This window comes from Benincasa hispida, chromosome 4 (genome assembly GCF_027475165.1).
Source record: "Benincasa hispida cultivar pf3 chromosome 4, pf3_genome.v1.1, whole genome shotgun sequence".
NCBI classification, from domain to species: Eukaryota; Viridiplantae; Streptophyta; class Magnoliopsida; order Cucurbitales; family Cucurbitaceae; genus Benincasa; species Benincasa hispida.
In genome coordinates this window covers 30,366,715-30,387,627 of record NC_143481.1, presented here as the reverse complement: position 1 = coordinate 30,387,627, position 20,913 = coordinate 30,366,715, and the positions used below count along the sequence as shown (strand labels likewise).

At 36.3% G+C, this 20,913-nt stretch overlaps 1 protein-coding gene across 1 annotated transcript in view; it reads right to left on the bottom strand.

Annotated features, from left to right (window-relative positions):
- Positions 1-1,980: 1,980 nt before the first annotated feature.
- Positions 1,981-20,913, bottom strand: part of LOC120069363 (uncharacterized) — a 30,133-nt gene continuing 11,200 nt past the window's right edge. Inside the window, exons 7-15 of the mRNA XM_090312872.1 lie at positions 18,633-18,869; positions 18,398-18,516; positions 14,977-15,181; positions 14,730-14,789; positions 14,384-14,638; positions 10,227-10,485; positions 9,909-10,114; positions 8,282-8,332; positions 1,981-2,831 (exon numbers count right to left, since the gene is read on the bottom strand). Of these exons, the coding sequence (XP_090168998.1) occupies positions 2,541-2,831; positions 8,282-8,332; positions 9,909-10,114; positions 10,227-10,485; positions 14,384-14,638; positions 14,730-14,789; positions 14,977-15,181; positions 18,398-18,516; positions 18,633-18,869 (1,683 nt within the window). The 3' untranslated portion in view covers positions 1,981-2,540. The remainder of the gene's footprint in view (positions 2,832-8,281; positions 8,333-9,908; positions 10,115-10,226; positions 10,486-14,383; positions 14,639-14,729; positions 14,790-14,976; positions 15,182-18,397; positions 18,517-18,632; positions 18,870-20,913) is intronic.

The window sequence follows — 20,913 nt, the reverse complement described above, 5'->3', positions numbered from 1 at the left end:
ACCAAATTTACCGAACAGATGAGAGTTTTATTTCTAAACAACTTTTATAAAAAGTATTTTAAGAAATTACGTTACAAAAAAATACTTTTTTTCCCAGCCACATCATGAGTTAATTTTACCAATTGCAGGAACTACCATAAAGAGGACATTTTATAGACTCTTGCATAATTGAATGAGACCGTGAATGACGGATAAATTGTAAAAATCACATAACCAATACGAGTGTAGCTCAACTGGCATACTGTTCATACTATCATCAACTTTGTGGTTTGAGGTTCGATTCTCCCACCTCATACTTTAATTACAATATCTTTAAAAACAAAATTGTAAAAATCGCATTGAATTATGGTGGTTAGTTGTGGTTACACCATCAAACTTTCAATTTTAACATATAGAAGCGATAATTGAACCTTCAAGCTTACAATAATTTTAGAAATTTGAGTCCCAAATGATAAAAGTTAAACCCTCAAACTTATACAATTTTTACAAGTTCTACAATTTCGTAAGTTTGAAGGTTCGATTTTAATACTTAAATAAGTTTGAGGACTCAACTTTTACAGTGGAAAATTTGACAGTATAACTACAACTCCCACCATAGTTTAGGAACAAATTTACCCATGAATGGAAATGAATTATAGTTTTATAACATATTTTGAGGGAAAGAAAGATACTTGATAAGATAAATAATAAAACTATTATGAATCGATTCTGTAGAAGACCTTGTAGTGTATGAAATTAGTAGTTCTATCATATTTAGGAATTTTTAGATTTCAAGTACAATCCCTAAACAAAACTTGAATCTGCCACTACCCCATCCAATTCGGGTTGTCCTATTCTTTCCGTTAGGATATATATGAGTTATTCTAAAATGATTAAAATTACTTTTGTCATTTTCAAGATTACATTAAAAAATAATAATTTTCATCCTTCGAAATCAATTTTAATATTATAAAAAAAAATGCATTTAAAAGTATAAAATTTAGAAAAAATCTTATAAATAAAAAAATTCTAAAAATATTTACACTTTATAGCAAAAAATTCAAAAAGTGTTCGTACTTTTAGAACTTTTTGTTATAAAGTTTAAATATTTTTATATTTAAAAAAATCCCATTAAATTACTTTTGAGTGAATGTGTAAAATAAATTAGAAAATGACAAACACATGCACTTTTTTTTACAATATATCATGGGAAAGAATTGAATCTCGAATAATATATTTGTAATAGATAGCTTCGTTCTCGAGTAGCACTCACTCAAGCCACTAGCCGCCACATAGATAATGGAAGTAAGCCCAAATATCACTTGATGACCAGATATAGCATTTCTTCACTCGAGTATTCAAGTTAAGAGACTTTGAATATAACAGAGAGTAAGGACCCGTTTAGACACAACTGACAGTAAAGACCAGTTTGGCCAAAGTGAGATAAAGCGAAACAACAGCCTGTAAAAGATCTACCAAGATACATCCTGGCTCATCTGTCTATAGATGATGACACTAAATATTGGCTAAAAATAACATTGCATAATTGGATGCCTAAAAATGTTTCAAACATCCTTAATTTTTACATGAGCTGTATGATTCATGATAGTCATTTGACATCTCTTAACCAATTAGTTTAACCATGAATTCACCTAGTGGATAGTACTTATTCGGTAAAGTGCTTTCTTTGTTGATATTAAACACAGTATTCAATGGAAAACAAAGTCACTCAAACCAACCTTCCCGTCAAGCAGTTAATTACTAAAACTAAACTGGTTGTCTGCATACCATTCAAGAGTTAACATTTCAAATTAAACGTTCATCACCTCCAAAGCTAGAATCACAATTCTATTGCACCCTAAAATAAATAAGTTATCACCTACTTTATAATATTTATAAAAAAAAATACATGTATTGAATTGAAGTTTCTGACTTCTGAACTTCAATACCAAGGTGGAAAACGCCTAATAAATAGAATAGTTGAATAGTTAACGCCAAAAGTACCGAAAATTGGCAGGTAATTCTCCTCCACATTCCATTATCAATCGAGATCGATCTGGAAGCTGCATCAAAGACAATAGTGGCCTAATCAATAGATTAAAGACGTACATACATACCAAGTCAACTAAACGCATGCTAGATGCAAGCAGCATCTAATCGCATCGCCCTGCATTCCATGTCTACATAGGAATGGAACAAAAGCATACAATTACAAAAGCAGTATTAGCTCCTCACTTCCCCACTCGTCTATATACCAAAGCAGAGCAATAACTTGATTTTAGACTATGAACAAGGATTTTTATCCTACTCTCATTTGGCCTACCAAGGACAATACAATTCCTCACTGCAGAATAATTATTTTGGCAGTACTTCAGATAATGCCTCCGGATCCATGAATCTCCCTATCCCATGTGTACAAATGATAGAATCCAAACGCCGTATAACTGCCATTTCCATTGTTGATCCTGGCGCGGGTGAGGAAGCCAAGGATAACACATGTTTAAATAACCCTGGAAAATCCATATCAGGGGGACATACCATGGGCCTACTCTTTGTGACAATCATCTAAATAACTCTGGGAAAGACCACATTATGAATCTTGCAAAAAAGTCAGATTCTAAAAACTCGATATGAGCTGCCCGTCCAATGATTGTGTTCAAATTCTTGCCATAAGCAGAGGTGTCAAAGTTCACATCACAACGCATGAACACTCTCTGTTCAGAGGAAGGGGCTCGTATTTGGTCCAGACAATCGTTCAGCATATCAAGGAATAACTTTCCTTTCCTTGAGTTGTCTATTGAAGCTGCCTGGCACAATTCAATCCGGGCAGAATGATAGGGGACATAGCCATCCTGAGATATATGCAATGAATCAATACACGATCAAAAGAGCTAATACATAACTGAACTATAGAAATCTGAGTTCAACCCATTAACTAGAAATCTAGGAGAACAATAATAAATCTGGACTGATGTTTTTACGGGAAGCCCCCTTTGATCACCCAATGGTAAAGAGATGCACAAAAGGTGTTGAATGAGTAGACATGAATAAACGAATAAATCAAGGTTTAAATTTTTTTTTGTCGCTGTACTATCAACTTTTATCCATTTTAGACAAGTGTTCATTTTGGTCCTTATGTTACAAATCGACTATTTTGGTTTCGGTTTGTAAAATTTTAACACAAATTCTATATACAAAGAATATTTTAATACAAATATAATGATAATATTTAAAATAAATATTATAATTCTATAGATAGGATTTTCCATTCTTGTAAATATTTTGTGATATTTTCGTTTTCTATGCTTTGTACACTTGTATATGTTCATATCTTTGGTGAATGAATAGAGTATTCTGATTCTTTATCAAACCTAAGAGCTTACATGGTATCAAAGCAATCTAAACAAACTTAGGGTTCTGTGAACCTTAGATTTTGAGAATTTAGAACCCGTTTGTGATACGTTTAAGGTTTTGTGGAGAGGTGAGTTTACACTTTTGCTCACAGTCGCCGTCTTTGGCTCGTTCGCCGCCGTCAGCCGCCGCCGCCGCCGGAAGAGGGTTAAGGAAAAAAAAAGGCTATTTTTTCGACACCACCCAGTCCATTGAGGAGCCCAGTTGCCGATCTAAAAAACCCCAAAATCCGGATCCCATCTGACCAGCACGTGGGGCTCATGCGCCGCTTGTTCCAACTTGTCGTCCATCCACGCACCGGCGCGTGTAGGCGCATGCGCCATCGATTTTGGTTCATCTTCTGTGGGTTTCCTCAGTGTTGTTGACTCTTCTTGGTGGTGTGTTTGTTTGGATATATAGATATACTCATTGCTTGTAAAGACATCTCTTCGGTCTATTTTTTTTAGGTAATGGCTGATAAGAAACCAGTAATGTCTGAGATTGTTCCTATGGTGTCAAAAGTAACTGAACACGAGTTGAATGGATCCAACTACTATTCATGGAGATCAAATCCAGGAGGTGGTGTTTGCTATTATTGTCATAAACCTGACCATACGAAACGTGAATGCCGAAGATTGCTGAATAAGGGTCAGAAGATGCCATCACCCTCTGCACATGTCGCCTCTACTCTTGATAATCTTGACAAGTCCATTACGATTTCTGCAGAGGAGTTTGCTAAATTTCAGCAGTATCAAGAGTCATTGAGAGCATCATCTTCTACTCCCATTACGACCATCACAGAGACAGGTAACATTTCTAAATGTCTTCTTTCCTCCACGTCAAAATGGGTCATTGACTCTGGCGCTACAGACCATATGACAGGTAACCCCAGTTTATTCTCTAACTTTTGTACATATACCTCTTCACCTAATGTCACTATAGCTGATGGAACCTCCACTCCTGTTTTAGGATCAAGAACTGTCCATCTCACTGAATCAATTTCTTTGTCATCAGTTTTAAATTTACCACATTTCTCGTTTAATTTGATTTCGGTCAGTAAACTCACTCGTGATCTTCATTGTTGTGTCTCCTTTTTTCCTGATTATTGCTTATTTCAGGATCTTACGACGAAACAGACTATTGGTAAAGGGCGGGAATTTGGAGGTCTTTACATCTTCGAACCACAAACACCTACGGCCATCACATGCTCTAGCGTGTCGTCTCCCTTTGAAGAGCATTGTCGTTTGGGTCATCTATCTATCTCTGTGTTAAGCGTCTTCGTCCACAACTTCAACATGTCTTCTTTAGATTGTGAGTCATGTCAGTTTGCTAAATTTCATCGTTTGAGTTCGTATCCTCGAGTCAATAAACGAGCTAGTGCTCCTTTTGAATTAGTCTATTCTGATGTTTGGGGTCTATGTCCTGTTGAGTCCAAAGGAGGGTTTAGGTATTTTGTTACATTTGTCGATGACTATTCTCGTGTTACGTGGTTATATTTAATGAAAAGTCGTTCTGAGTTACTTTCTCATTTTCGTAAGTTCCACGCTGAAATTCAAACTCAGTTTAGTGATGCTCTTAAAATCCTACGGAGTGATAATGCTAAGGAATATTTCTCTCATACACTCAAGTCTTATTTAGATGCCCATGGCATTCTTCATCAATCTTCTTGTGTCGATACTCCATCTCAAAATGGGGTTGCAGAATGAAAGAATCGTCATCTCCTTGAGATAGCCAGAGCTTTGATGTTTCAGATGCATGTTCCAAAAATTTTTTGGGCCAATGCTGTTTCCACAGCTTGTTTCTTCTTAATAAATCGCATGCCCTCTTCCATTCTTAAGGGTGAGATACCTTTACGTACTTTATGCCCCAAGCAACATTTGTTTCCCATTCCACCCAAAATATTTGGTTGTACCTGCTTTGTTCGGGATGTTCGGCCTCAACATACCAAGCTGGATCCAAAGTCTTTAAAATGTATTTTTCTTGGTTATTCCCATGTCCAAAAGGGGTATCGGTGTTATTGTCCTAGTCTAAATAAATATTTCGTCTCTCCTGATATCACATTTTTTTAACATACCCCATTTTTTTCATCACCATCTTTCTCTTCGAATAAGAGTCAGGGGAGTAAGGAATTAGAGGATGATTTCCTTGTCTACATAGTTATTCCTCCTTCCAATCCTCTTCCTTATTCATCTCTACCTGTGGCTAACTCTACTCTTCCATGCACCGTTAAGGTCTATACTCGACGACAACCTCCTTCAGTTCCATGCCCTGTACCAGAGTCTTCTTCGTCATTGGATCCAGAAACAAGTGATGACCTTCCTATTGCTCTTCGTAAAGGTAAATGTACATGTGCTCATCCTATTTCTTCTTTTGTTTCATATAACCATTTGTCGCCTTCCACATGTTCATTCATTGCATCCTTAGAGTCTATATCCATCCCGAAAACTGTTCATGAGGCTTTGTCTCATCCTGGTTGGTGTGCCGCAATGGTGGAGATGACTGCCTTAGATGATAATTGTACTTGGGATTTAGTTTCTCTCCCTACAGGAAAGAAGACTATCGATTGCAAATGGGTGTTTGCAGTTAAAGTCAATCCTGATGGTTCTGTTGCTCGATTAAAAACGCACCTTGTAGCAAAAGGCTACGCACAAACTTATGGCGTTGACTATGCTGATACTTTTTCTCCCATAGCAAAAATGGCATCTATGAGGTTGTTTATTTACATTAGCTTCAATCAATCATTGGCCTTTACATCAGCTTGATATTAAAAATGCATTTCTTCATGGTGATCTTCAAGAAGAGGTGTATATGGAGCAACCACCAGGGTTTGTTGCTCAGGGGGAGAATGGAACGATGTGTCACCTTCGTAAATCCTTGTATGGATTAAAGCAAAGCCCACGAGCTTGGTTTGGTAAATTTAGTCGGGTGATTGAAAGCTTTGGAATGCGGAAGAGCATGAAAAATCATTCAGTCTTTTTTAAGAGATCTGAAAGTGGTGTCATCTTGTTAATCGTATATGTGGATGATATTGTGATTACTAGCGATGATGCTTTAGGTATCCAGTCTCTAAAGACCTAATTCCATACAAAAGATTTGTGCATGTTGAAATACTTCTTAGGAATTGAGGTAATAAGAAGCAAGAAAGGAATTTTATTATCACAGAGAAAATATGTACTTGACTTGTTGACTGAAACAGGAAAGCTAGGGGCTAAGCCATGTAGTACCCCAATGATGACAAACTTACAGCTCACAAAAGATGGAGAATTGCTAAAAGATCCTGAAAGATATAGGAGGTTAGTGGGAAAACTTAATTACCTTACAGTGACTCGACCCAGCATAGCCTATTCAGTAAGTATTGTGAGTCAGTACATGTCATGCCCTACAGTTGATCATTGAGCTGCATTGGAACATATTCTTTGTTATTTGAAGGCTGCTCCCGGGCGTGGTTTATTATATAAGAATCATGGTCATACTAATATTGAATGTTTCTCAGATGTCGATTGGGTAGGATCTAAAGAAGACAGAAGATCAACCTCAAGGTATTGTGTTTTTGTTGGTGGTAATTTGATTTCTTGGAAGAGTAAGAAGCAAAATGTGGTGTCACGTTCAAGTGCAGAATCAGAATATAGAGCAATGGCACAATTTGTGTGAATATTTGGATATATGAACTTCTTGTTGAGTTGGGATTTGAAATTACCACACCGACAAAGTTGTGGTGTGATAATCAAATAGCACTTCATATTGCGTCTAATCCAGTATTTCATGAAAGGACTAAACATATTGAAGTTGATTGCCATTTTGTACGTGAGAAAATTCAACAAGGTTTGGTATCTACAGGATATGTGAAGACTAAAGAACAATTAGGAGATATCTTCACGAAAGCATTGGATGGAAGATGTATAGATTATCTATGTAACAAGTTGGGCATGATTAACATATATGCTCCAACTTGAGGGGGAGTGTTATAATTCTATAGTTAGGGTTTTCCATTCTTGTAAATATTTTGTGATATTTTCCTTTTCTATGTTTTGTACACTTGTATATATTCATATCTTTGGTGAATGAATACAGTATTCTGATTCTTTCTCAAACCTAAGAGTTTTACAATAAATAAATTATTGTGTAGCACTATGCTTCAATTATGATGGAAAAAATTGTATGAAAGTGAATATAGTGAGACTCTTTAAAAGTAAAGGGACCAAAATAAGCTTTTGAAAGTTCAATAATATATGAAAATCAGCAGAAAGTACAAAATCCCAAAATGGGCATCTTAGAAGAACAAAGTACATAGACTAAAATAGAATTTAAATCATAAATCAATTATTATCTATAACAATTGTTTGTTTATGTTCTTGTTCAAATGGATGTATCCAGGTGCCAATTTTCCCTGTATTTTAGACTTTATACTTTAGCTACAGTAGGTTAAAGTCTTTATTTGGGTTTTTACCCGCCTGCCATATCTATAAATATGGAGGTCCAATGTACATTTGACAATTTTTGTCAATTAAAGTAAAGTTCCCCTCACATGAGTTCATCAGAATGACTTCGAAAAGTAGCACTATTCAAATAAACGGATGAAAGTAAGCTTAAAAAAATAAATAATACAGTAAACTGATTTGCATTTAAAATACATGTAACCACTATTATAGCAATTCTTTCCAGTTTTAAATAAGTAAACCTAGGATCAAAAGTATCGGCCAGGATTTTAACACGCCAGTTTAGTTTTCAAATAATACATTCGTGTTCAGAAGAAAAACATAAACTTCTACATTTTTTATACCCTCATGTCATCCTACTAAGCACACAACTCTTAGCAACAAATAAACAGCTTCCCTAGAGTAGAGGGAAATTGACTCATAGCACATCAACAAAAAAAAAAATATGTAACAGGGACGTCTGAACTAGAAGATACCTGTGGTGATGAAAACAGGATTATGTGCTTGAAATTGTTCAACGTCTTTTGCTGAAAAATAAAATAAAATAAAAATAAAAATATGAATAGTAACCAATAGATTTCTGGAACTTCTAACCAGGACTGACTATAATAGCAGAAGCAATTTTATTTGAATTTACAATCATCATCTATGTATGTTATTCATTGGCATGCCAGCTCATCATAATGTTTTCTTATTGCAAACCAGAAGTTCAAAGTACAACACTGTTCCTCTTACTACTTGAAGATTAGAAGCTCTGATCAACGTTAAATATCCCCCTCAGCAAAAGTTCAACATAAGTCGGAAGTTCCAAAGATTGTTCATATAGGAAGAATAAAAATTTAACAGAGAAATGGAACTTAACCCCAAGCAATTACTTCCAAGAAGGGAAAAAAAAAAAAAAAAAAAAGGACAATTCAATAGCAAGTCAAAAGACTAGGATCATGATTTGACACTGGAGTTGGAAATCCCATGTAATCTAACCGCTGCTTTAGCTAATACTTCAACCACTGTACAAGTGGTGAAAGGTTGGCCCAACGTGAGGAAATGGCCATATCATATTTGTCCAATCAGTACACCACGAAGGTGTCTTTCCTTTCTGATTCTGAGGCCACTTGAAACATGTGGATATGTCTTCCCAGGGTAATTCCAAATATGGAGGGGTTGGGGTAATCCCACGAGCAACGGAGGTAGTATATGCTTCATTGATGCACCTTGCAAGCTACCACTGGTGCTCCCCGCTCCTCGCTAACCAACTCAAGACTCTTCTTGCCCAGTTAACAAAAGAACTTTCTGGTATGGTCTGCACTGTTGCACTGCAAATGCTATTGCCATCAACTCCTATCCATAAACTGATTACTGCCAGGATAGGCTGGAAAGAACTTGGCCATCACCCGGTTGATTTGGGCAGACACTAGGACCCCAAGTCGTCTCGCCTCTCGTAAATCAACAAAAAGTTGTGATGTGGTGATATTTTAGGGTTGACCTAGTAGAAAAGGATTGTTTTCTTAGGAGTAAAGAAAATGTAAAAAATGAGGAAGGTGATATCCTGTTCCACTCTAAAATCTATAGCAAAAGCTACTTTCTTCCAATAAACCCCTCGCCCTTTGCATTTATTTCCCATCCAACTCTTCTCAAACTACGTATCAAAATTTTTTTTAGTTATTTCTCTTCTGCTCAATCCTTTTCTGATGTTTTTCGTAAACAATACTCAGAATCTGATTTCAGATTCTTAAAGTGATGAAGTCCTTTCTAAAGCCCCAAACTCCCAAATTGAACACCCCAAACAAACTTCCGACCACTATCCTATCCTACACCCTCATCGAAGGATGACCATTGAAGGGGAAAAATAGTCGAGAAAAAGCATAGTATAGCAAGTTACACTCGGTGTTGTCGACCCTAATGAGAGTTGCAAGGAGAGAAACCAATGTGAAATAGAACCTCTGTAGAAAGAAGCATTCATATGAAACATGCCAAGTCTAGTCTAGTCTAGTTACACAAACAAACATTAATTTCAGAATAAAAGGAAAAATAAATAAAGGAATGCGAACCTCTTCCTTCCAAAAAAGCAAGCAGGAGAGAGAAAATATTAAGAAAAATCATTACCTTACACAGCCTGTAGAAAAACGTATTTTGTAGATCCGGATCATCAGTAAAAGTCAGCTGATGAATACACTGAGTACCCTTGAGCTTCTTCAAAAGCCACAGGCCAGAGTTAAATAACGAGTTTGAGCTGTAAAGATAACCCAAGTGTGGACCAGATATTGAAACATAAGTATAAAGATGACGATGATATGGCTCCATGATGCTTTCTGCAAATTGCAAACAAAATCTAACATATGATGAACTTAAACTATCATTAACTAAATAATTATCATAATATAGTCTAAGCTTATATCATAAAAAAAGAATGATACCACCTACCTGATAATGCAGTTCGTATAATGACATTTCCAATGGAGTGTCCGACAAAACTAATCTTAATATCCTGTAAACTCCCATATCTTGAAGCTTTATCCATCTTCTTTTTAACAAAAGAAATTACCTCTTGTGCCAGCCTCAGTCCCATTTCTCTGAAGTCTCCAGAAGTTTTCTCTTCATTTACTTCGGACATAAGAAATTCAATTTTGGGATCTATTAAAAGCCATTGATTCCGAACAAGCCGTAGATCAAGATGGTGACCCTACAAAAAATTCATCAATTAAATGATGAAAAACAACATACCAAACTATGCTCATAATATACAATACAAATGGAATTTGTGTTCAAGATGTAGGAGGTTTGTTTGGTCATACTCTATTGAATGAGTTCATTTTATTCCTTGTTTGCTTCATTTTTCTTTTTAAAACAAGAGGACAAGTTTTCTTTTTGGAGGGGTAGAATGATAAAGGAAGAATAGGGTCAATTGGGTAATATTCTAGGTTAATTCCCCTTTGGGTAATGCTCAAAGTACATGAGAGGAAACAAAAAAAAAACTTCAAGCATGCCAATACAATGCTAGAACCAAATTACATCATAAAGACTAAAACTCTGGAGACAGTAAAATAATCCAATTAAACACATAACTCAAGAGAAACCCAAATTTCAGAAGACTTTAAATTCAAACAAGCCCAAAACAAATAGAAGAAAAGCTTCCACCGCAATATCTCGCAAATGTTGAACTTGAGGTTAACGATGAGCTCACTAAGCATGATGCAATCTTTGAGAACAATTAAGAACTCCAAATATCATCACCCAAATTGAATACTCTTCTAGGATAGCTTGATTTCCACAAGGCTTTAAACAACTTAGTATCCATGGATATGGAGCCAATTTCTTTGGAAGTGATTTCACCAAAAACTGCCCAGAATTTTCCAAACTCCAAACTCTTCTGCCTAGAAAATCAACCTCTATGAAAAAAGGCATTATTCTCACCTCCCAACTTTAGCCAATTAAGTTTGCACTTCTGAATATAATTTCTTTCTTCAACAAGGTTTAATTCCGACAGCTCACCTTTCACTGTAGCCCTTATAACAACTTCAATGGCTGAAATTTCATTGTTTCCGCCTTTGCATCTAAGAAACACTCTCAGCTAATAAGCTTTTTCTTCTTACTGCTCTTTTCAAATTCAGTGGACCATTTCTTCAAAGCTTCTTTAAATTCCTCAGCTTGGAAAAATCACAAAACCTGTCCAACCTTGCAGATAGAATTTGCAATAAAAGCTTCTATCCGAGCAAGACAAACTTTTGAAGTAGCCAACTGATGCAAAACCAAAAAGGAGATGGTCCCCATATCACAGCCTCTGCTTCTAATAACAAACGGAAGTGGTCTGAGGTGGTTCTATGCTGTTTTGACACCCTAGTATTAGCAAATAAGTCATCCCAATCCTTGGAAGTGAAAAATCTGTCGAAGAGATAGTGTGAAGAACCAATACCCCTTTAGTAACTCTTCCAACTGCAAAACGCTCATAAGCCCATCTTGTAATGTTGAAGACACCACCCACACACCAAGGTTCTGAAATAAACTAAAATAAAGATCATGACTCTGGCCACAAAAATCTCCTTTTTTTAATAGTCCTTTGGGCCATAGACATTTGTAATCCATAATGATTTCTTGGATTGAATGAAGACATTGATGTATATAGCCCCCTTTTAATACATCTTTAACTTCAGTTTTCCTTTCACCCCATAATATTATCAATATTCCAGATTCACCATACGCCTCCGCAAAAGACCAATCAATATCTCTAGAACTCCACAATAATTTGATGAAGACCATGACAAAAACTTCTCTTTTTGTTTCTTGCAGAAGAATCAAATCTGAATTCTAACATTTGAATAAAAAAATTTTGAAACAATCCTCTTAGGGATGTCCCCTAATCCTCTTGTATTCCAAGAGACAACCTTCAATGAAGTAAACTTATCCAAGCTGAATTCCACAAAATTCAACAAACAACCTAAGGTTAGATGGAATTTGTGATGGAGACAAAGGAGAAAGACTTGCTTGTTTAAGTTTCAATGCTGAATTCTCTGTTGAGCTGTGAAATAGATCAATCATTCCTTCTCTTTATGTTAGGCAGGCCTATAGCCCTGTTAAGGTTTATGGATGAGGTACCAACCTTATGCTTATACTTATAGACCGTTTTGGTTATATACTCAAACTTGATCCACTTTTATGTCTCTACATGAAGTTCAAATATTCATGTTATAGCTAGGGATTCGTTAGTTTATTGGATTTAGGTTACAAGTGCAATTTATATGTTCAATAACAACTTTATTGGATAAACCTCAATAACAACTTTATTGTAAATAGAAAATATTTAAAGATTACAAATTATGAGTTTTAGAACATACATCCCAACACCCTTAGCTTCATCAAACTGATCTTCACCTTGAGTTTCTGGAATGGACGATGGAAGCACAAACTCATCACTACTTACACTTGCTGTTGAGTCATCATCAGATTTTATATGAGAAGGGTGGCTTTTTGGAGAAGAAATACAAGGGGTACATCTTCTGAATTGAACATTAGAATTTGAAATTTTTAGAATTGATTTAGTAAATTTTGGTGGCCGCTTCTCCAGCTTTGTGGAACCCAATTTAACACAATCAAATCCAAGAACTTGAGCCTTAATACAACCGGCTTCTATTGCATCATAATTAATCTTACAAATCTTGGAGAAATTTGGGGATTTTTGTCAAGTGGTGAAATGGAAGAAATTCCCCTTTTATCCCCACTTATAATGAACTCTATAAATACAAGTCTTCCCCCTCTAGTATGATACACATTATCATTCTAATAAAAGATTCACAAGCTTGATTCTTGAAGGACTACTCCTCGAGGCTACTTAGACCACATCAGACTTCTATAATAATCTCTCCCAAGTCCTAGCACCTTCAAAGTATAACAATTAATTGTTAGGCCCAATCATCCATCAATATGGCAGAAAGGGCAGGAAGGGTATTTCACAGGGGCCAAGTTAGTTAGTGAACGAAGGAGGGGACCACTGAGAGAGAACAGAACCGTGTGATAAAGGGATGGGGTATAAAGCTGTATTAAGGTATTGAGTTGGTTTTTATACTTTGAGTAAGTGTAGAGTGATCTTTAGAGGAAGAAAGATTACCAATCCTCTAGAATCGGCTGGGTGTTTGTGTTTCCTTAGGGCCTTTCTTCTTGAATATCATTAGCAAGTAAAGACATACGGTATGTCACATAACATTAAATATAACATAATACAATTTTGTTTTCTGTCAAAAAGGGGGGGAACTACCTTCCTCATTGCTTTTTAATCAAAAAGGGGAGGAAAGGATGAATGACATCAATCAGATCTTCCTGTATTGATCTTTTGCAAAAAAGGGATAGAGCACCTTTGAGATTTCTGCCTGCCTTGCAAATCGGATTGATGATTGGATGGTTGAAATGCTCAATGGTTGGAAGCTGAGAAGGAAAGCTTGAACTTTTTGGGGGGTTTGCTAAGACCTATGGGGATGTTGGTTAGAGAGAAACAAATGGATGGCTGAGATGCTCCATGGTTGGAAGCTGAAAGGGAAAGCTAGAATTCTTTTGGCGGTTTACTATGAGAGCCCTTACTATGGGGTTGCTGATTAGAAAAAAACAAAAGGCTTTTTGAAGATAAGTAAACTGATTTCGAAATCTTTTGTGATAAGGTACAGCTTTATGCTTCTTGGTGGTATCATACCTACACAGCAGATTCTATTGTAATAATCCAATTCGTTGATCTTTAAAAACTGGAAGAATATTTTATCACTAGCCCTCCTTGGGAGGGGGATCTCTCTTCCCTGCCCCAAGGTTGTACCTCCTTTTGCTTCTTTATACACATCTGATGTAGGGGAATTGGTGTTTACGGCTGTACTTCATCTTTGATTCTTATCAAAAATAAATAAATAAATAAAGTTGAATACAATTTGACAATTCAACACAAACTACCCAAATTTTCAAACAGAAACAGTGTCATGAATTAAGTATTGTAAAAACTTCATCAAACTATCAGGGGTTGGAGATGCTAGATTAGAGGAAGAGCCTGAGAAACTAAGAAAGAGGTGCGTTCAATAAAGATCATAAATCTGAAGGACAATACTTGCCTGAAATCCATGCACAAAGACAACTATCTTCAAAATTCGACCACTCCCTTCAGGTACAGAGCCAGACAACTTGTCCACGGCTTCAGAGCTTGGCCCACTGTCCTTCCCAATAGCATCTATCATGTCAAAATGCCTCAAGTATGAATTTTCACTAATTGAACGTCGAGGAGCATTCATGACACGCTCAATGATTACAATAGGGATTCGTGAAGGATCTCTAAATATATGCAGATCTTGGATACATCTATTATTTATCTGCAATGGAGCACGCTAACTCATTCACAAGAATACTACATTTTGATAACATAAAAGAAACAAAGCATCAAATGGCATAGCTAACACTCACCCTCATTTGTAAAATACTTCGACGATGAAGCTCAGCTCTCATAGCTGCAGTTTGGGCAGGCTGATATATAAAATGAAAAGCCAATAATAATCAATGAAAAGTTTACCATTGTTTCACAAAAAACAAAAAAATAAAACAAGTCAAGAATGGGAGATCAAAGAAGGTTTAAATGAAGTGAAACTTTTGGCATAGTTAATTATCGTCAACTTTTAGTGCAATCATGAAAGAATACTTTATAACCACTCACATCATCTGCCAACTTCCACAAACTTGAAACTCTTTTATGAACATTGCTTCTACGGGTGGCAAGGTTTGAAGGTTCCTCGCTTCCACTATTAATGTAGTGATGGGGCATCTCAACTTTAGAATAAACCATCCATATTGACCATTCAGCTCGCCTGTCCTTTGCCCATCCATCCCGTAGATATTCTAGAATCTTTGTTTTGTGAGCCCTGTGATACGTCGATACCAGTGATTCAGTGTAGAAAAACATGCATGTCAAAACCACACGTCAGAGAGAGACGAAAGAAAACTATGTGACGGGATTTCCATATACTGTATGTAACTACAACTTCCCTATAGTAATACAGGTGTCAGTGTCACAATTCAGTGGCTGGATTGTCTCAAGTGTCTGGCATTTCAAATAATGATCCAAGGGTAACCCTAAATATAGGTCTACTTCAGATATTCAAGAGGTTGAGAGGGAGGACCCTCTGCTGCAACCCATTTGATGTGGACAAGTCAGCATAATGACTTTATTTTTATATGAAAACTTATAATAATAATAAGCCAGAAATAAATGACTTGAAATTGTAAGAATTTTTAACACATGCACGTGCACAAGTAAAAACCACTCTCTCACTCGTGTTAGGCCAGGTGAGAGAAGGCACTTGACAGTGGAGGATCAAGCAGAGCCAAGTTTGCTTCATGACTAACAGAAACCTCTTCTATTATTGATAATTAGAGAGAGTTTACAAGGGCATGGGAGAATTTGAGAGCTCCCTACCTTTCCCCACACCTTACTAACTAACATAGGCAAGTTTTTGGAGGGTCCACGAATTCAAATCTTATTAGAATAATAGGGACCCCTGGCCCTAGTTTAAAGGCTACACGCACCTTTTAGTCATTGGCAACAGTAACTAGCCGATGACAGCAGTAAAACTAAAAGATAAATAAATTACAGTAAAAAAACTCCGCCTGTGGTAAATTTTGAACCCATAAATAGCTTCAAAAGGTGACTTCATTGTAGGCCAGTTGCGCATGTGCAGTGGTAAAGCTGAACCCATTCACGTGCTTTCTCCCCACAAAAACAAAGAATTAAATTGCCAACTGTGTAACTAGTCACTCCAGTTTGCCCATCGGTTTGGGATGACTAGTGGAAATATTACAAAGGGTTCACTAGAAATGACTCAGAATTTTCTATTTTTATAAAAACAACACAAGGGCATACAAAAAAAAGAAAAGAAAAGAAATCAAGTCCAACTAAAGAAAGGGACTCCAGCTATACAAAAGAGTGCTTATAGGATAATTATAAAAGGTCTTCAAAATCAAAACCGAAAACATAAAATATAACTAGGAACCAAACATCACTCGGATCCCTCTCCGACCCTTTAAACACTCAGTCATTCCACTCCCCCAAAGATCCCATAAAATAGTGCATGCCCCAACAAGCCATACGAAAAGAATCTTCTCTCTAAAGGGAAAATGGAGGCATTCTCCAATTAAAAATGGAGGGGAAAAAATAGGGATACCACCCAGGACAGAACAGATCAAGGTAAGCCTACCAGCTTTAGAGAAAAAAATTCTAAGAAGCTAATCTTTTCCTTACTTTATCTACCACAAAGTTCCAAAAAGATAAAGATTGGGTTTACTACCGAGAAGACAACCAAGGTAAGAACAAGGTTAGGAAGAAAACCGGACTTCACAACCCACCAGATCTGCCCACCTCCTGTGCTTCTCATCATCAGAATGAAGCTCCATAACTTGGCATTTACTCCTATTAATCTTCAACCCAAACATACCTTTGAAAAACGTCAAAATCTGATTCAAAATTAATAATAAATCCTCATTTTCGGAGCCAAAAAAGAGAGTATTGTCGAAAAATTGAAGATGGGAAAGAGCCACCCTCACCTTTTCTACCTCAAAGGTCTCAAGGATTTTACTATCGACACATTTAGACAAAATATTGCTTAGGGCATCCACCACAAGAAGGAACAAAAAGTAGGACAAAGGGTCTTCCTGTCTAAGACCGCTCATGTCCAAAACTTTACCATTAAGGCTCCCTTTAATGAGGACATTTCTCGTACAGCTCCACATCCACATCCTCTGCTTATATTTGAAGCCCTACTTATCCAAAACCTAATACAGAAATCCCAATCCACATAATTGTAAGCTTTTCCAAAATCAATTTAAAAATCAATCCTTTCTTTTTCATTCTATAATCCTCGATTGCTTCATTAGCAATAAGGGTTTGATCCAGAATCTGTCTCCATGCAATAAAAGCCTCTTGCAACTCAAAAATCGCCAACGGGAGAACTCCTTTTAGGCAACTGACCAAGACTTTGGTGAGAATTTTATAAATATAGGTGATAACACTGATAGGCTTGAAATCTTTAACCTTGTTAGCATTCTCCTTTTTTGGAATGTGACATAAAAAAGTTCTAGAAATAGAAATATTCAAGATGCCCCTCTCAAAAAAATTCTTTAAAAACATTTTCGAAGTCCTCCTTTATCTTTGGGAGCGTAAATGCTATCAAAGGACTGAAGTTCTTTGGTCAAATCTAGAAAGGTTTCAACGTTGAATTTTTTGTTGAAGGTGAGAAGATCTACTTTCATTTTGTAGTCGAAATTCTGTGAAAAAAATCTTCGAAAACATCCAAGTCCCTCTTCTCGCATCCAACTATATACAATCAACAAACTCCCCGAAATTTCCACGATATGCTTTCAGAGTAAGCTAAGTACATACTGGGTCCCTAGTCTTTTAAATTCTCCAATTCCATCCCTAATGTATTGAAGTTTTTTTCAGTTAAATCCTAATTGTCACAAACGTTAAAACTAATTAACAAAATGATAGTGCAATTTGAAAATGCACTTTACTACCAAGTTAAAAGTACTCCATGTTTTAATTTGATGAAATGGGCATAATACTCCCCCATAGAATTTTACTAATTCATTTCACATCACTTGGTATATAGTACCTCTCATGAAACCAAAATTGTTGTCAAACTTGTCATAGACCCATTATAAGTGTTGACAAACTAAGGATTGAACTAATGAAAATTACTATTTTCAAATTCATACATAAATTACTATTTTCAAACTGGCATATAAAGTTACTATTTTTAAATTCATATAACATCATCCTATAAATATTTAGTCAATATAAGGACTTGATTAGGAAAGCAAAAGTCAATATATAAGGGGGTAAACTTAAAATTTTAAAAGACTAGGGACCGACTTGGGAAAAGAGTCAAACATTAGGGACTAAAAAATATATTTAGCATTTTGAATATGACAGTGATTTTGGCAATTATCACGAGTGGTTCAATTTTGCATTGTACCAATAAATAACGCAAGTACCCAATTGATTTGAGATATATATTGACTTCACATCCAAATTTCAAATTAAGGTTATCAACAATAGTAACAATATGAAGTAAAAGCGGTACCTATGGAACTTCAAAAAGCTGCTCCATAAATATAAGAGTTGATCACCCAGTGAGTGGAAGCGGTGTGACATATGACTTCCTGCTCTTGATTGGTGCAATCGGTTACCACCATTAGTCCTCTGGTAAAAGAAACGAATGGGGAAAGAAAAAGAATTACAAAACAAAATTTACTTTGTGAGGAGAGAGAGAAAGAGAAACAAATTCAATCGTATGCTGCCTGAAATAAAGCATGGACCTCAAGGCCGTTTTGTGGCTTGCCTTGTCTTGAGACTTCACCCTTTACTTCATCCATTTTCGAAGGCATCAAAACATCAACATACTTTGTATCATCCATTCGAGATATAAAATCAGTAAAATCAACGGTTTGGTCAATAGCTTTGCTAAGATTTTGAAACTCCTCAAGTAGAATATCACGGGCAGTCAATAATGCTTTAATAAGTGTGACCTCTTTCTCGTCCCGTGATACCCCTACCTGGAACAATACCCAACCCAACAGTCAGCATCTGAAGATGATTTTTTTATAACCAGACAAAAACAACATTTTGAATATGAAGAGAATGTAAGCATGTCATTATAGTTTATATATATATAAGTAAATAGGAGCCTTCTTGTCCTTTGTTGTAATTTTATTAAAAATTCCTGTAGACCCATGTGCTATATATATTTAACTCTGGTGTATAGAATTGAGTTATTCTCCTATATTTGGTCTCACATTAATATGGTATCAGAAGACTAGGTCTATTCCTAAGGCAATTAGGATTTTGTGAGCAATTTGGGTAATGGAAACCTACTTTAGAGTGCTAATTTTTTGTCACGTGTGGCAGGAAGCCACCACCTTGTATCCCACACACTGGTGTGTGAAAGCGTACGAGCAACCAGAATATTCTCTAGACACCGTAGTTTTTCTTTTCTTGGTATTTTCAACCTGTTGATGTGATTATTTTGGTCAAAATGGGCTCAAGTTTGAAGTTGTTTCAAAAAAGAATTAGTTTCATTCAAACTCTAATCAGATCTTATTTTCCAAAGCTTGTTTGGTCATTTGGTTCTGATTTAGTGCATTTAGATTAAATTCCGCGTTTCTCCCTTCTTCACTAAATTATGGTCGAACAAAAGCCCATGGTGATATTTGATATGGTTCACTCAAGGACCCAATCCATCCATGATCTATCTGGGAACCCATTTCATAATTCTGCAGAAGAGTTTACTAAATTTGAACGGTACCATAAATTATTGGAGGAATTATTATTAGCATCATCCACGCTTGCCCCTATAAGGCTATAACCACTGTTGGATCTTTTTTATAAGAAACCTCAAAATATTCATTAAGAAAAAGAACAAAAAGATAGTCTAAGAGTCGAGGTAGGGAAATCATTAAGATAAATTATTGGATGACATTGGTCCTGTCCTTTTGGGTTGGAGTACTTTTCATAGTTGGTGTTGGACTTCATTTTTTCTGGGGAATGGAAACACCGGAGAATTTTTTAAAAAGGTATGGAACATCATTTAAGATGAGGTGCTTAGGGTATTCCATGACATTTTTGAAAGCGGCATTTTGAACCTTTGTTTCAATGAAACAAACATTTGCCTTATCCCCAAAGAAGCTCGTGTTACCAAGTTGCTGATTTCAGACCAATAAGTTTGATCAACTATTTTGAATAAACTTTTATAGCCAAAGTCCTAACAAGGAGGCTTAAGAAGATTCTTCATCAAACTATTAGTTTGCAGCCAATTGGCCTTCATTGCAGGTAGGCAAATTTTTTACCAATTCTGATCGCCAAATGCCAATGAGCTACTTGATGAATTTATTAACAAGGAGGGTTGGGTCTTCAAAATTGATTTTGAGAAGGCTTCTGATATGGTTGACTGGGATTTTCCCCTTGGCGTGCTTATTCCAATATTCTGGGCATTTTGAATACGCATTACAGTAAAGTGACCATGTCTCTCCCTAGACATTCCTCTCTCTCCTCCCCTACCCAACCAACTGGGCCCTCCCTCACACATCATGTTCCCTGAACACTGTTCCGTTCTCCGATGGCCGGAAAACAAACGTCCATATCCTTCAACCGCAAAACCTTCTCCATTGCCACAGACCACCGAACCAACAGCCTCACAAATCGAATTACAGAACAGCAACAAGACCGAACTTTCTCCTTCAACCTACAGCCTAAAAATCTTCATTGGCTCTCTTCTACCCTGAAACAGCTCACTGAATCCCCCTTTAACCAGAAATTTTTTAAGGAAGACTGCTCAGATGGCCATGTTTTCTGGGTCGAGAAGCTATCAAACAGATGAGGACACTTTGCAGAGATTACAAAATTGAAAAGCAATGGGGGCTGTAACAAACTAATCATCCCAGCTGGGGAGAATAGAAGAGGTTGGAAACTATTTATAGACTTACTCTCAAATGGAAGTTCAACAGAAACAAAGACTTTGGAGAGCATTTATCCTGCCAAATCAACTGCTACCAACCAACCATTAACTGCACCAACTTACAAATTGATCATAATGGAGAACAT